Here is a 12350-nt window from a genome sequence, read left to right as displayed (position 1 = left end):
ATGCTCTGACGATATGATTATATTTCCGATCCCTCGTTCTTCTCGAGTTGATTCCCCCTTTTTCATCCATCTTCCCTACTCCGTACGCTGGTCCACTGATCGGACAGATCGTGCGGTCAGGCTATCTTCGACCGCCTCACCTCGGGAAAATTCCAGGTGTTCAAGTCCCACTGTTGGACAAATGATATCCCTTGACTCTCCCAAGCGGACCCCATGATTCGCGCTGCAAGAGCGCAAGGGAGCATGATCATGGTGCTCCAACGCCCTGCATCCACCAATCATCTTCCGTCTCCCTCGTCCTTTTCGTCCGTTGGGCGTTGAATCTTTTTCCTTCCGGCAAATCGGAGACACCCGTTTTGTTACCTTATCGATCGTTCCTCCAAGAGTTTGGCATGAGAAGCGGTCAATCGTTCTCTCCTCTGACCCGATGACGATCAACGGTGGCTGGGACCCTGTCGTTTATGTTTACTCTCTCTTCTCCAACCTCAAGAGGTCCCTCGTGGGCAAATCGTGCCGACATGGTTTGCACCTCGAGTCAAGGACAGAACCGACTGGTAATTAAAATTGCAACTCCATTCTCCTGCAGAAGCGTGATCCACCAACAGGTGAACGAACCGAGAGGGGTTGGGGCGTGCATTAGTCTGGATAGACGCGACTTTTCCCTGGGACTGACTGTATGAATGCTTCCTTACTCGACCTTGACTGTCCGACCCTGATCTGTCTACCATCACTATCAACGATGGGAATTGAAATCAGTTGATACACAAATCGATCGAGATCCATAGCGTGATCCATAAGGATGTGATCGATGAACGTCTGGCCCGTTCATGACGCTCGGATCACGGGACCACAGAGCCCGATCGCCCACGCGTCAAAAAGTGGGGTCGGGCGCGTCTCCAGTCGCGTCGCCAACGCGGATCCGCGCGTCTGGTAAGTTACCGTAATCCGCTAGTCTTGGTGTTCCTGAACTAGTCTACTTTAGGCCTAGTCGCTCTCCAACTCATCAGCATCTTCATCCTCATCTTGATCTGTGATCTTGATCCATGTATGGAGTCGACTCCAACAGATGGTAGCTCAGGGGTTCATATCATACGATCCTAGTCCTAACGCATCCATGCAGGAACAACAGCAACCACGGGAGTCATAGTGCAGAAGAGACCTACCACCTACCTCCTCCTAGGTATGGAGACCCGGTGCTAAGAAAAGAACATCCCCAATCAACGTGGGTCCTCGTTCTCGTCAATATGTCTACGTCCATCACCCGAGGATCAACCCCAACCCAACCCAACCCCCTCAATCCCAAAAATATCTATCTGTCTTGCACCTTCTCCCCATCAGGCATGGATTGTCGGTGCCCCATCCGACCCCCCCATCTGCCCCCGATCCCACTCCATATATCCATCCCGGAATTCGGTCGTCCCGAACGAACTGCGTCGTTCCTTGCTGGTATGCACACGTACCGCTACCGCTCCGCTACCGGTGCTGCTGATACCTGCATGTGAAGTCTTGCATTCTTGCATATGGTAAGGCTTTCTCTTCATCCCGTGTATATCAAGTATAAGTATCGGGTAGGTCTGTCCCGTCTCGCGGTACATGTACTAGGTGCTGATTTCTCCCGGTATGAAATCCATAATATCATTCCGAAGACAAGGCTGTGGGTAGTCGATGAGGGGTTTCTCATCCAGCCTTGCACAAGCTGTGCACAGCTCCTTACGTCGTTGGGCTTTTCGGCGGCGTCCATGTCTTGAATGGCACATTATCCCCCGCTCCTCTCCACTTCCACAGTCGGTGGTGGTCCAGCCATGCTACTTGTTGATGTTATTGACTCAGTCTGGAAGATGATGTTTATTGATTCGGTTTGAAAATGAGGTAAATATTGCTATGGCTATCACGTACTAACTGCATAGAGCGCACACAGCGGAGAAACAACAAAAAACAGGAATAAATACAACGACGAATGACAGAAAGAAAGAAAGAAAGAAAGAAAAGAGATCACTCCGCCAACCCCTCCCCAAACGCAGCCAGATCAATCTCCGGTTGTCGGGACTTGTAAAGTAGTTTCACCATCGGGTTGCAAATCACCTCCGTGCCGTGCATGATGGACGCCGGACGCTCCGGTCCCTCGGCAAACTTCCAGTCATACTTCATCAGCAGGTGGGCCAGCATGATCTTGATCTCGTTCGAGGCGAAGAACCGCCCGGGGCAGGCGTGCATGCCGTGTCCAAAACCGAAGTGCTCGGGGCTCGTCGTCACGAATTGGTGCCGGTGCTCGCTGCCTGCTACCTGGCGCTTCTTGTAGAATCGGAAGCCATCGTAGGTCTGCGCGTTGGGGTACACTTCGTTGTCGTGCATGACGTGGGTCGAGACGGTTACGTTGGCGCCCTTGGGGATGTGGGTTCCGTCTGAGAGGACGACGCTTTTCATGGCCAGACGGTTCAACAGAACTAATGAGGGAGGGAGGCGGGGTCAGCGTCCGCAAGGGGTGGAAAACTGTTCGAGTTCATAAGAGGGAGACTTACCGATACTGGTCGGGTTCACGCGCTGGCTCTCTTTCATCACGCTGTCCATCAGTTTCATCTTGGTCAGACTGGTCTTCTTCAAGACGCCATCCTCCTTGACGATCTGCCGGATCTCGTCCCGCAGCGGCTGGATGAACTCCGGGTAGGCCGTCAGGTCATACATGACGTTGGTCAGCAGGTTGGATGTCGTGTGGATGGCGGCCATGGAGAAGCCGATCTGCGCCCGCGTCGCGTCGATCGGGCGTCCGGCGGCGACTTCTTCGATCCAATCCAGGCAGTCGGCGTGGGTGCGCGAGGGATCCTCGGGCAGTTTGCCCTGTCGGATCAGCTCTCTCGTGTGGACCTCCTTCTGGATGATCTCCTTTGCCCGTCTCACGTCTCCGCGCACTTGCTTGGTCGATGGGAGGAACCACTGGACCACGGGGCGCAGGATGGACGGCCAGAGCCGGAGGTCGCGGGCGGCCATGAATCCGTTGATGGTGTAGTTGACCGAGATATCCAGCCACTCTGTGTCCCGGCAGAGTTTCGGGCCCAGGAACACGAGAGAAGACAGACGGGCCACCATGTGTGGGATCTCCTGGGCGAAGGTGAACGGCTTCCATTCTGGGTAGAGATGCGGTCAGTCAATCCGTTGTCATACCCACGATGGACATGGGACTCCTACCGTCAGATTCAGGGAGGTAATCCTTCATCAGGGTCGCCGTCTCCTGGGACAAATGGATCGTGAGTTGGCCTGTAGGAAAGCGTCAGTCAGCGGGAACACTACCGGAGCATGGCCATGGGTCCCTACCGAGGGTTTGGGTCAGCTTCTTGCTGATCACTTCCAAGAGGATGCCATCCTTGTCAAGGCCCTCAAAGGCCTCGAGACCCGAGATCTTGGCGCCGAAAAACATCTGTGATCGCTGTCAGAATTCCATCCCGGCCCGTTCCCCGGTGCCTTTCCACGGACATACCTTTTTGATGGCCTCGGTGGTGTTCAGATCCGGGTGGTTCTTCACCTCGTCGACGAACTGGGGATGCAAGACCACCGTCGGCATATGATCGAACATCATCTGAAACACGCGCTTGCCCTGTTAAGCGTCAGTTTCCAGTCCCATAGGCTTTTCTTCCGCTCTCGCCCTCCTCAAACAGGGCGCAAGATCTGTGCATACCTGGCCAAACCCCGATGCGATGATCTCCTTGGCTGAAGAGACAAACTGCTGCTTCGCCTTGGTGTTGGATAGCCTCCATCCGCTCGTCCCCACGATGGGGATATTCCGGTACGGCAAGCCATCAGCCAGTTCTCGGTAGAAGCTGGAGACCACGACCAGCAGCAGGGTGACGGCCAACCCCTGCAGCAGGTGCGGGTTCTCCAGCACTTCCGCGATGATCGCCATCGCTGTGCTTGAACTCTACCGGTGGGGCGAAATATTCCGCTGGAGGTCAGGATTCCAGAATGTCCGGAGAAAGAGCGCGTGAAGAAACGGCGTGGGGCAGGAGACGAGATCCCATCGCGACGGGATAGCGCTGCAAGCTCGAATATATAGCGAGTCTGCTTGAGCTCGTCCCTCGTCCGCCCCACCCGGTTGCCATAGAGTCCTTTCCTCTCCCCGTCCAGGCCGGGGCTTATGGGCTCATCATCCTTCGATTGATTGGAGGAGGCCCTTAGGTGTCGAATACGCGGATACGGCAACACGCAATACGAAATACGATCGGGATCTACCCGGCCCTGCTGAAGAGTCTAAGCGAGCGAGCCTGTCTTCATCCTGACTAATTGATTCTTGGCTTCCCCGATTGACCGCTGGGATTTCTCCAATCGGCAAAAGCTACTGTCTGGTGTGGCAGCGGGAGAGGACCATGGAAAATCAACCGAAGACGACGGAGTGTCTCTGATTTGCCCGCTGGGTAGGGATCGGCGGCCGCTAGGGACCCGAAATTGGCATAGTAGGATTCCACTGCTGGTAGGGAGGGTGGACTCCGGCTCGAATGGGTTTAGCGATGATGGTTGGGGAATAGTGGAACAGTCGCCATGCGGGTTGGGCGTTGACGATCGGCGGGATGGATGGTTTGGTGGATGGTTATAGATCAGAATGACCTGTCTGATGGGGATATCCGATACTGAGGATATATACCATGATCCGATAGAATGAGAGGGAAACCACATCTGAGATTGAATAGAATATCAAATCGATCAAGAGAAAGAAAGAAAGAGAAAAAGAGATGATCTCGTGACCACTAACCGGATGCGGATGCGCTGTTACTGCAGGCCTGTTGGGTCTTCATTCTTCACCCTTCACGCTCCCAATCTCCCAATCTCTCCCCAATCTCTACCCAAACGCCTATATCTTCCTCTTGTCTCCCTTCGCAACGTCACCGTGGTAACCTTACTCGACCTCTCCTATTCACTTGAAGTTAACCACAATGGGTGACTACGGCCCAAGTGGCGCTCTACCCCGCGCTCAACCCCCCAGCAATCCTCCCCTCCCATCCACCAGCTCCGATGAGATCTCCGTGCTCGTCACGGGCTTCGGGGTACGCACACCCCTTTCCTTCTTCCCCGCAGACTAGATTAGGACCTGAAACAATCCCATCTAAAGCGGAGAACTAATCAAAGCACATGAAACGGTATCCAACAGCCCTTTAAGACCAATTTCATCAACGCTTCTTGGCTCATCGCCTCCTCCCTGCCGACCTCCTTCGACCTCCCCACCGCGGGAGGAGTAGGAGGAGCAGGAGAGACCGCCTCTACCCCACGCAAAGTCTCCATCACCGTCCACCCGGCACCGATCCCTGTCGCCTACTCGGCCGTTCGCACCGCCATCCCCGCCCTGCTAGCCGAGTACGCCGACACCCACGGTGGCCGCCAACCCGACCTCGTCGTGCACATGGGCATCGCGGCCACCCGGGGCTACTACTCGATCGAGACGCGCGCCCACCGCGACTCGTACCACATGTCGGACAACCGGGGCCAGTGCGGCTACGACGACGGCGAGCGGGAGTGGCGCGAGATGCAGGTGCCCTCCATGCTGCAGGCGGGTGCCGTCGACGAGGACGGCGACGGCGATGGTCATGGTGGGGTGGGTAAGGGGTGCTGCCCCCGTCCGCCGGATGATGGATTTCTGGCGCTGTGGAAGGGGTTCGCCGGGGAGGATGCCGATGTGCGGGTGTCGACGGATGCGGGACGCTACCTGTGTGAGTTTATCTTCTTCACGAGTCTGGCGCTTGCGTGGCGGGAACGACGATCGAGGAATGTGGTCTTCTTGCATGTTCCGTCGAGCTGCACGGAGGAGGATGTGCGGGTGGGGAGGGAGGTGGCGGTCGCGATGATCAAGGCGGTGGTTCTGTCGTGGATTGATTCTCGATGAGTTTTGTTCTTTTTCTTTTCTGTCATGATGATGAGCCTTTCTTTCTTGTTGGTTTGGATTGGCGTTTTATCGGTGTTGGGTCTTGCATACTTCTTGGATCTATCTACAGCATCACCAATGGCTATATACGGAGTTGAGCTGTTCTCACTTCAATTGGATTATTTGAGCACTGTCTCTGCGACTACTCCGTACAACCTCAATCTATCCGTCCGATCAACCCAATATCTGCAATATCTGATCCTGTTGCATTGAGTCCAAGTCCATCGAATACGCGGCATTCCGTCTTGGCGCCTGAAGAACAAGGACCCACCTCGGCATTCGATCGATCATCCAAACCGCCAATAAATTCCCCACACTTCTTACTTCTTACTTCTTACTTCTTCATCTTCTCCTCACCCTCGCCCAGGGAGCAGACACAATGGCGCCCATCCTCGTCGCAATCCTACTCGCCCTCCCGGCGGGCTACTTTCTCTTCCCACGCCTCCGCCAATGGATCAAAAATTACCTCCCTCTGGGTAAACCATCCCTGCCACCCCCCACCGAGATCGTCTCTCTCCGCATCTATCCCGTCAAATCCTGCCGCGGCATCCAAGTCCAGCAGACGCAGCTCCTAGCCCAAGGTCTCGACCTCGACCGTCGCTGGATGCTCGTCGACGCAACCACCCTCGAGTTCCTCACCATCCGCCAAATCCCCGAAATGACCCTCATCAACACGGCCCTCAGCCCCGACTCCTCCACCCTCATCCTCTCCATCGCCGGCCCTTCCACCACCACACCAATTGAAATTCCAACACGCCCCGACCAACCCTGGCTCGACGCGAACACCACCCTCGCAACAGGCGTCAAAATCTGGGGTTCCCTCACAGACGGCTACCTCTACAGCGCAGACCTCACCGCCCCGTTCTCCTCCTTCCTCGGCCGTCCCGTCCGTCTCGTCTACAAGGGCCCCACGCCACGCATCGCCCAAGGGAACGGCGCCCCGCATCTCCTCGGCCGCTCCCAGCCGGTTAACTTCCCCGACGTGCACCCTGTACTCATCGCGTCGGAGTCCTCCCTCGCTGACCTCAACGCCCGACTCGCCGAGCCTATCCCCATCGAGCGCTTCCGGCCTAATATTGTCGTCCGAGGCGGCGTTCCCTGGTCGGAGGACGTGTGGAAGCTTGTCCGCTTGGTTGGGTCGGGCGATTCCACCTCAACACCTACTAATAGTAGTGGAGGCCTTGAAATCGATATCGTAGCCCGCTGCGCCCGCTGCCAGGTTCCCAACGTAGACGCAGACTCAGCGCAGAAACACCCCGCGCAGCCATGGAACACGCTCGTCAGCTATCGTCGCGTCGACGAGGGTATCAAGTGGAAGCCTTGCTTTGGGATGTTAGGCGCTCCGCGCGAGGAGGGCGTCGTTAAGGTGGGGATGCGGTTGGAGGTGTTGGCGCTGGGGGAGCATAAGTATATTAAGGGTTTTTAGTTCCTTGTGTTCTTTTTGTCTACTTGTTTTATATTTGCGGTGCATACTGACTGTGTTGGTGGATGCTATTGTGGGCGAATCGGCATCCTTAGGACTGGACTTGCGGGTTAGTGTTTTTATATTAGCTTGATGCACATATTATCTATATACTATATATTTCCTATCGACAATTCGTGACGCCGACTGTGTAGTGATGTAAATTTGACCGAGGCTATAGTTCAAGGGAGTCTTCGTCTCTTCTTGGTACATGAGTAAGAAGATGTTTGTCGAGATAGTTATATATGGTATTTATATATCCTGCGCTTACCATCACACAGACCGTTCTTGGAACAAAATCAAGAGTACCACAAGTTGGCGCGTATGCAGGATATATCCTGAGATATATCCATAAAATAAGGAGTCGTCTCCGCTTAGTCTGAGCTTTCTCTCAGTGGTATCTGTGGAGGGAATGGATATATTCCTGTTGGAAGTGCGGAATACTTGCTTTGTGGCACTACATACTATCACTTGGTACATATTCATCAAGTATACCTCCTTCAAGAACTCCAATGCTATCCTATACCAAATATATACACCCAGTTAAAAACACGAGATAAATATACTCATATACCTTTACCACAATAACTTATAAAAAAAATAATCTAAACATGATCTATATACAGAATTACTCCTTCTGCTTACTAGCCGACACACACCAATTATTCCAATCCGTAAAGAAAGAAGGCTGCACATGGCTCTTCCGGCTCAGCAGCTGACTCTTCCTCGTCTCTCCATACACATCAACCACGCCGCCCAGCGCCTGCCTATCACTCGCAGCAACAACCTTCACCAGCAGCAAACTCGCCTGGCTCGCAGCAGCCGCATGAGCAGCCGGTCCACTGTGCCCAGCCTCAGCATGCACAGACCGCAGCAGATCCCACACAGGTTCCAGCTCGTCCACGCGCGGCACAGCCGCCGTGCCCTTGCACAGCTTGGCGAACTCGCGCACGACGGCAGCCGCCTTGTCGGAGACTTGCTTGACGGAGGAGCGGCGCGTGAGGCGCAGGAGGGGGAGTAGCAGGTCAAGAGCCAGCACCTTCGTGTGGCACTTTTTGACGTAGATGTCGAGCAGGTCCAGCACGCGGTTCTTGAAGTTCACCATGTTGCCGCGCGCGTCCTTCTTGTCCTTCTTGTGGTTGTTCGCGTCGCGACGCGCTTGGAAGACCTTCACGAGCTGGTTGTCGAGCTGTTCCATGGCGGAGTCCGTCATGTCGGAGTCCGAGCCCGAGTCGTCGGATGCGGCGAGGTCTTCGTCGCCGCGGTGTGTGCCGAGGGCGGCGGCGAGCTTGGCTTCGAAGATGGCGACTTCGGGGTCTTCTTCGCCGGAGGATGTGGATTCGTTGTCGGAGTCGTTGTCGGAGTCTTCGCCGGAGCCGGAGCCTGCTTCGACGACTTCGACGTCGCTGTCTTCGGAGTCCGCGTCTACGTCCATCATGTTCTCGTCGCCCTCCTCGTCTTGCTGGTCGAACATTTCCTGCTGTCCCGCGAGACTTTCCTTGGCTTCGAGGATCTACACTTGTTAGTTTCCCGCTTGTACAGCCGAAAGGCATAAGGGAGGGTAAATACCGAAATCAACGAATCCAACCCATTCTCAGTGACCTTATCCGCAAAAACACCAAACACCTGCTCGCTCATGCGTCGGAAGAGCTGCGACTGCTTGGCTGCGAAACTGAGCAGAATTTCCACGAGCGCATCCGTCGCGTCCGACTTCTCCTCCTTCTTGGACTTCTTGTCGCTGAAGATCTTCGAGAAGCAAAAGTCCAGCTCCTCCAGCATGGACACGGCGTCCGCGTCGCCGTTGTATACCTGAAGGATGGTCATCGAGTAGAGGAGCTTGAAGGCGTCGATGCCGCCGTCTTCTTTCTTATCCTGTATGCAGTTAGATATTGTCCCTTTCTTAGTTTGGATGTATTGGTGAAGACTTACCATGCTGAATAGCTTCTTCAGCGACTTGAACGCGCTCTTCACCGACTCACGCAGCGTCTCGTCCATGTCGATGATGAACTTGCCGTACTCGCCGGACTTGGCCCCGTCGCGGATCTTGCGCACCACGGCGTAGGGCAGATCCGTAGCGTACTTCTGCTGCGCGATCAGGCTGTTCAGACACGAGTTGATCCTGCTGCGGAAGAGCTCCTGCGTCTGCTGCGTCAAGGGCGGCTGGGCACCGGACTTGGCATCATCGGCGGCGCTGAAGTACGCGAAGCGCACGAAGGTGAAGAGGATCTGCTCGAGCACGTCCTGCGCGTCGTCGGTGTCGCTGGCTGATGCCCGCGACCGGACGATACTCAACAGCAGGCCGGCGAGGAACTGGCGGGTGGACGCCGCGGCTTTGATATCGGTTGTGTCGGGGGACGCGATGAGGCGTTCCAGTCGCGGGACGATCTGGCGCAGGGCGTCGGCGTTGGCTTCGACTGCCATCTTCTCGACGGTCTTTGTCTTGGTGATCTGATCGAAGTTGGCCGGGAGCCCGTTGATGGAGGCGGCGGCGAAGGCGGGCTCTTTGGAGACGCGCGTCTGCAGAGCTTTGGTCGCCTTTACGGCCATGCGGTGCAGGAAGCGGTCCTCGACGGCGAGTTGGTTGGTAAGACAGCCGACGAGGTTCTTGGTGAATACCAGAGAAGCCTGCTCTGGGGGACACTCGTTGATGACTTTGACGAAGAGGAGGAAGCCCCAGTATTTGCGCTCGTCCGAAGAGGAGGAAGCGAATAGTCCGTCTGGACGTAGTGTTAGCTCACTCAATCTACCATATCCACCGTGTGAATTGAGCATATAGAGTACTTACTATCGACAACCTCAACCCAGAAGTCTGCAAAACCCAGACGCGACCCCTTAGACTTGGTGGGAACAGCCAACCTAGCCAAAACAGCATCCCAAGCAAAGTGCAGCTTCGAGTTCCACACCCCAGAAGACTTGGGCTTGCCCTGCTTCTCCTCCTCGGGGTCGGCAGCCGACGACTCCTTCATGACCTTGGCCAGCTTGCTCCGCTCCTTGGCGTCAAGCGGGTCGTCATGCTTCCAGACCTTGCTGGGGAAGTTCACCTGCGGGAACAGGTCCTTGGCCGCAAGCCAGACGGACACACCCTCCGGGGTGCGCGCGAGGTCGTTCGAACACAGGCGCTCCAGAGCGCTCTCCACGAACTTGGTGTCGGCCTTTTGCGTCGACAGCTCATAGACACACCGGTAGACGATCCAGCCGCACTCCTCTCTGATCCACGGCTTCTTGTTGGCCAGCCCGAACACCAGATCCAGAAGCTTGGTCCACTCCGTGAACGGCACCTCGGGCTTGAACAGGATCGACGACTTGATGATAGCCTCTGCGCCGAATAGACGGCCGAAGACATGATCCCGTTGTTCCTATCAATCGTGAGCACAGCATCCCCTCATTTCGGAGAAGAAGAAACATACCTGACCAGACTCACTCCCCGAAGAACTAGACTGCGACTCCCAAATCCCCATAACACCCGCCACAGAGACATCCGAGTCCTCGCGCTCCGCGGAAAACACCTGCGTCAGGATCTCCGTCAGCGCGATCGAGAAGCCAATGCGCGCGGCCTTGCGGCTGCTGCAGAGGCCGCGGAAGAGCCGCTGCAGGGCCTTCTTGATCAGCTCGTCCGAGGCATTCTTGTCCGGCGTAAACTGCGACACGAGCGCCTGCGCGGCTTTTAATCGGATCTCGTCTTTCTCGCTGGCGAGGTCTTCGTAGATCTCCACGAGCTGGGTGTTGACGTTGGCGAGCTCGCGGCGCCGCTTTTTGGATGCGCCGAAGGGGGGCATTGTGGATGAACTTTTTTTCGGTCTTTGATTCCCTCAGTGTATGTATGAGCTGTTGGATGGAGGATCAGTCAATGGCTGTACATGGGGAAGCCAATTGAGAGGCAATTGGTGGTTCGGTCGAGTGACATTGAATGATTCTGCCGGAGAAAAAAATTATGATATCGTCCTGATTGGGTTAGCGCCATCTGATAAGAGCGGTTGACCGCTTTGGGGAAATTGTTTTCGCATCATGTCGCATCTTGAATTTTTGGAGAGAAGTTAGAAGTAAAATCAATTGGATCATGGAGAGAGCTGTGTTAGTTCTACTATGTGGTATATTTCTTATTGCCTGGTATATGCTATGGTGGTTATGTAAATTGAGTCCACGTGAAGATAACGATAACGAAGATATATATCTTGATTATCGATAAGGTGAGCATAAGCATAATACATCTGCACTACATTTTATGCTCCAAGAATCACTCTCATTCCTCAAGACAACTTGAAGTTACAGCATTCGTTTCAACTACCACGATAGAAGCATCAAATAGAATACCCTCTCACTCAACCACTAATCTACCAAGACCCCAACCCAGCATGACATGACACGACAGTATCCAACATCATAACCCCATAACCCCCAAACCAACAACTGCCTGAAATCCAATCCCATGTCTTACCTACCATACAAAGAAATCTGCAGCCATCCCTTACTCCAAGCCGATAGTGCCTCCACCAGAATGTCTCAGGAACATACCAGACACATACTCAACAGTGAGCTAAGACAAAGCTTGGACCATTTTTTCTCCCCCTGGAAGCTGCAGAATGACATCGTCTGGGTACGTGGCTCGCAAGTACTGGACATTTAGAACTGCCGAAATTGATGGAGCGGAGCGCGGTGGAATGAACTGGAATGGAATGACGGATCGGGATGGGAACTTGAGAAGCGAGTGTTCTGGTGGCGGGATCGATGGGCATGGTATGGTATGCTGTCACCTGGGGTGTCGGGCGATTCTTGGAGGGAGATATGAAGGGGTTTTCTGTTTGAGTGTTAGATATTGGTTATCATGTAGCGTGGATGGCTAGGTAGTAACTTCTTAGGAGATGGACTGACCATGATGAGAGGTCTTCGATGGTGTTATCATGATCTGATACCAAGGTAGACACCAATACTCTGGTCGAGTTCAGTCAATTCAAGCAGAATCAGGTTGAAACTCTAAGGCCAACCCTA

At 54.6% G+C, this 12350-nt stretch overlaps 5 protein-coding genes across 5 annotated transcripts; 2 read left to right on the top strand and 3 right to left on the bottom strand.

The window, feature by feature from the left end:
- Positions 1-1875: 1875 nt before the first annotated feature.
- P168DRAFT_271100 (cytochrome P450) lies at positions 1876-3895 on the bottom strand (the record flags this gene model as incomplete). Its single annotated transcript, XM_024835245.1, has 6 exons — positions 1876-2444; positions 2520-3122; positions 3184-3252; positions 3310-3412; positions 3473-3589; positions 3671-3895. 6 exons carry the CDS (start codon positions 3893-3895, stop codon positions 1993-1995), a joined length of 1569 nt encoding a protein of 522 aa, XP_024691724.1. The 3' UTR covers positions 1876-1992.
- A 172-nt stretch (positions 3896-4067) lies between these two features.
- Positions 4068-4771, bottom strand: P168DRAFT_177565 (uncharacterized protein). Its single transcript, XM_024832927.1, has one exon. The coding sequence runs from the start codon at positions 4660-4662 to the stop codon at positions 4240-4242; it is 423 nt and encodes a 140-aa protein (XP_024691723.1). The 5' UTR covers positions 4663-4771; the 3' UTR covers positions 4068-4239.
- A 148-nt stretch (positions 4772-4919) lies between these two features.
- P168DRAFT_282894 (putative pyroglutamyl peptidase type I) lies at positions 4920-5863 on the top strand (the record flags this gene model as incomplete). The annotated part of the gene is made up of 2 exons (XM_024836014.1): positions 4920-5030; positions 5135-5863. 2 exons carry the CDS (start codon positions 4920-4922, stop codon positions 5861-5863), a joined length of 840 nt encoding a protein of 279 aa, XP_024691722.1.
- Positions 5864-6022: 159 nt separating this feature from the next.
- Positions 6023-7472, top strand: P168DRAFT_177725 (MOSC domain-containing protein). Its single transcript, XM_024832928.1, has one exon. The coding sequence runs from the start codon at positions 6282-6284 to the stop codon at positions 7326-7328; it is 1047 nt and encodes a 348-aa protein (XP_024691721.1). The 5' UTR covers positions 6023-6281; the 3' UTR covers positions 7329-7472.
- A 485-nt stretch (positions 7473-7957) lies between these two features.
- Positions 7958-11222, bottom strand: P168DRAFT_271095 (DNA-directed DNA polymerase POL5). The gene is made up of 5 exons (XM_024835244.1): positions 10772-11222; positions 10150-10720; positions 9294-10081; positions 8934-9236; positions 7958-8877 (listed from the first exon to the last, which is right to left on the bottom strand). Exons 1-5 carry the CDS (start codon positions 11138-11140, stop codon positions 7993-7995), a joined length of 2916 nt encoding a protein of 971 aa, XP_024691720.1. The 5' UTR covers positions 11141-11222; the 3' UTR covers positions 7958-7992.
- Between the last annotated feature and the right edge of the window lie 1128 nt (positions 11223-12350).

The sequence above is a fragment of the Aspergillus campestris genome, assembly GCF_002847485.1.
Source record: "Aspergillus campestris IBT 28561 chromosome Unknown P168scaffold_8, whole genome shotgun sequence".
In the NCBI taxonomy this organism is placed as follows: domain Eukaryota; kingdom Fungi; phylum Ascomycota; class Eurotiomycetes; order Eurotiales; family Aspergillaceae; genus Aspergillus; species Aspergillus campestris.
The sequence above is the reverse complement of the archived record's forward strand: the minus strand, read 5'-3'. Positions and strand labels throughout refer to the sequence as shown.

Coding starts and splice junctions, on each gene's coding strand:
- P168DRAFT_177565 (XM_024832927.1), bottom strand. CDS start 4,662: ATGTGGTTTCCCTCTCATTCTATCGGATCATGGTATATATCCTCAGTA.
- P168DRAFT_177725 (XM_024832928.1), top strand. CDS start 6,282: ATGGCGCCCATCCTCGTCGCAATCCTACTCGCCCTCCCGGCGGGCTAC.
- P168DRAFT_271095 (XM_024835244.1), bottom strand. CDS start 11,140: ATGCCCCCCTTCGGCGCATCCAAAAAGCGGCGCCGCGAGCTCGCCAAC. Junction 10,082..10,149: donor CTGGGTTGAGGTTGTCGATA/GTAAGTACTCTA, acceptor CACTACGTCCAG/ACGGACTATTCGCTTCCTCC. Junction 9,237..9,293: donor TGAAGAAGCTATTCAGCATG/GTAAGTCTTCAC, acceptor AACTGCATACAG/GATAAGAAAGAAGACGGCGG.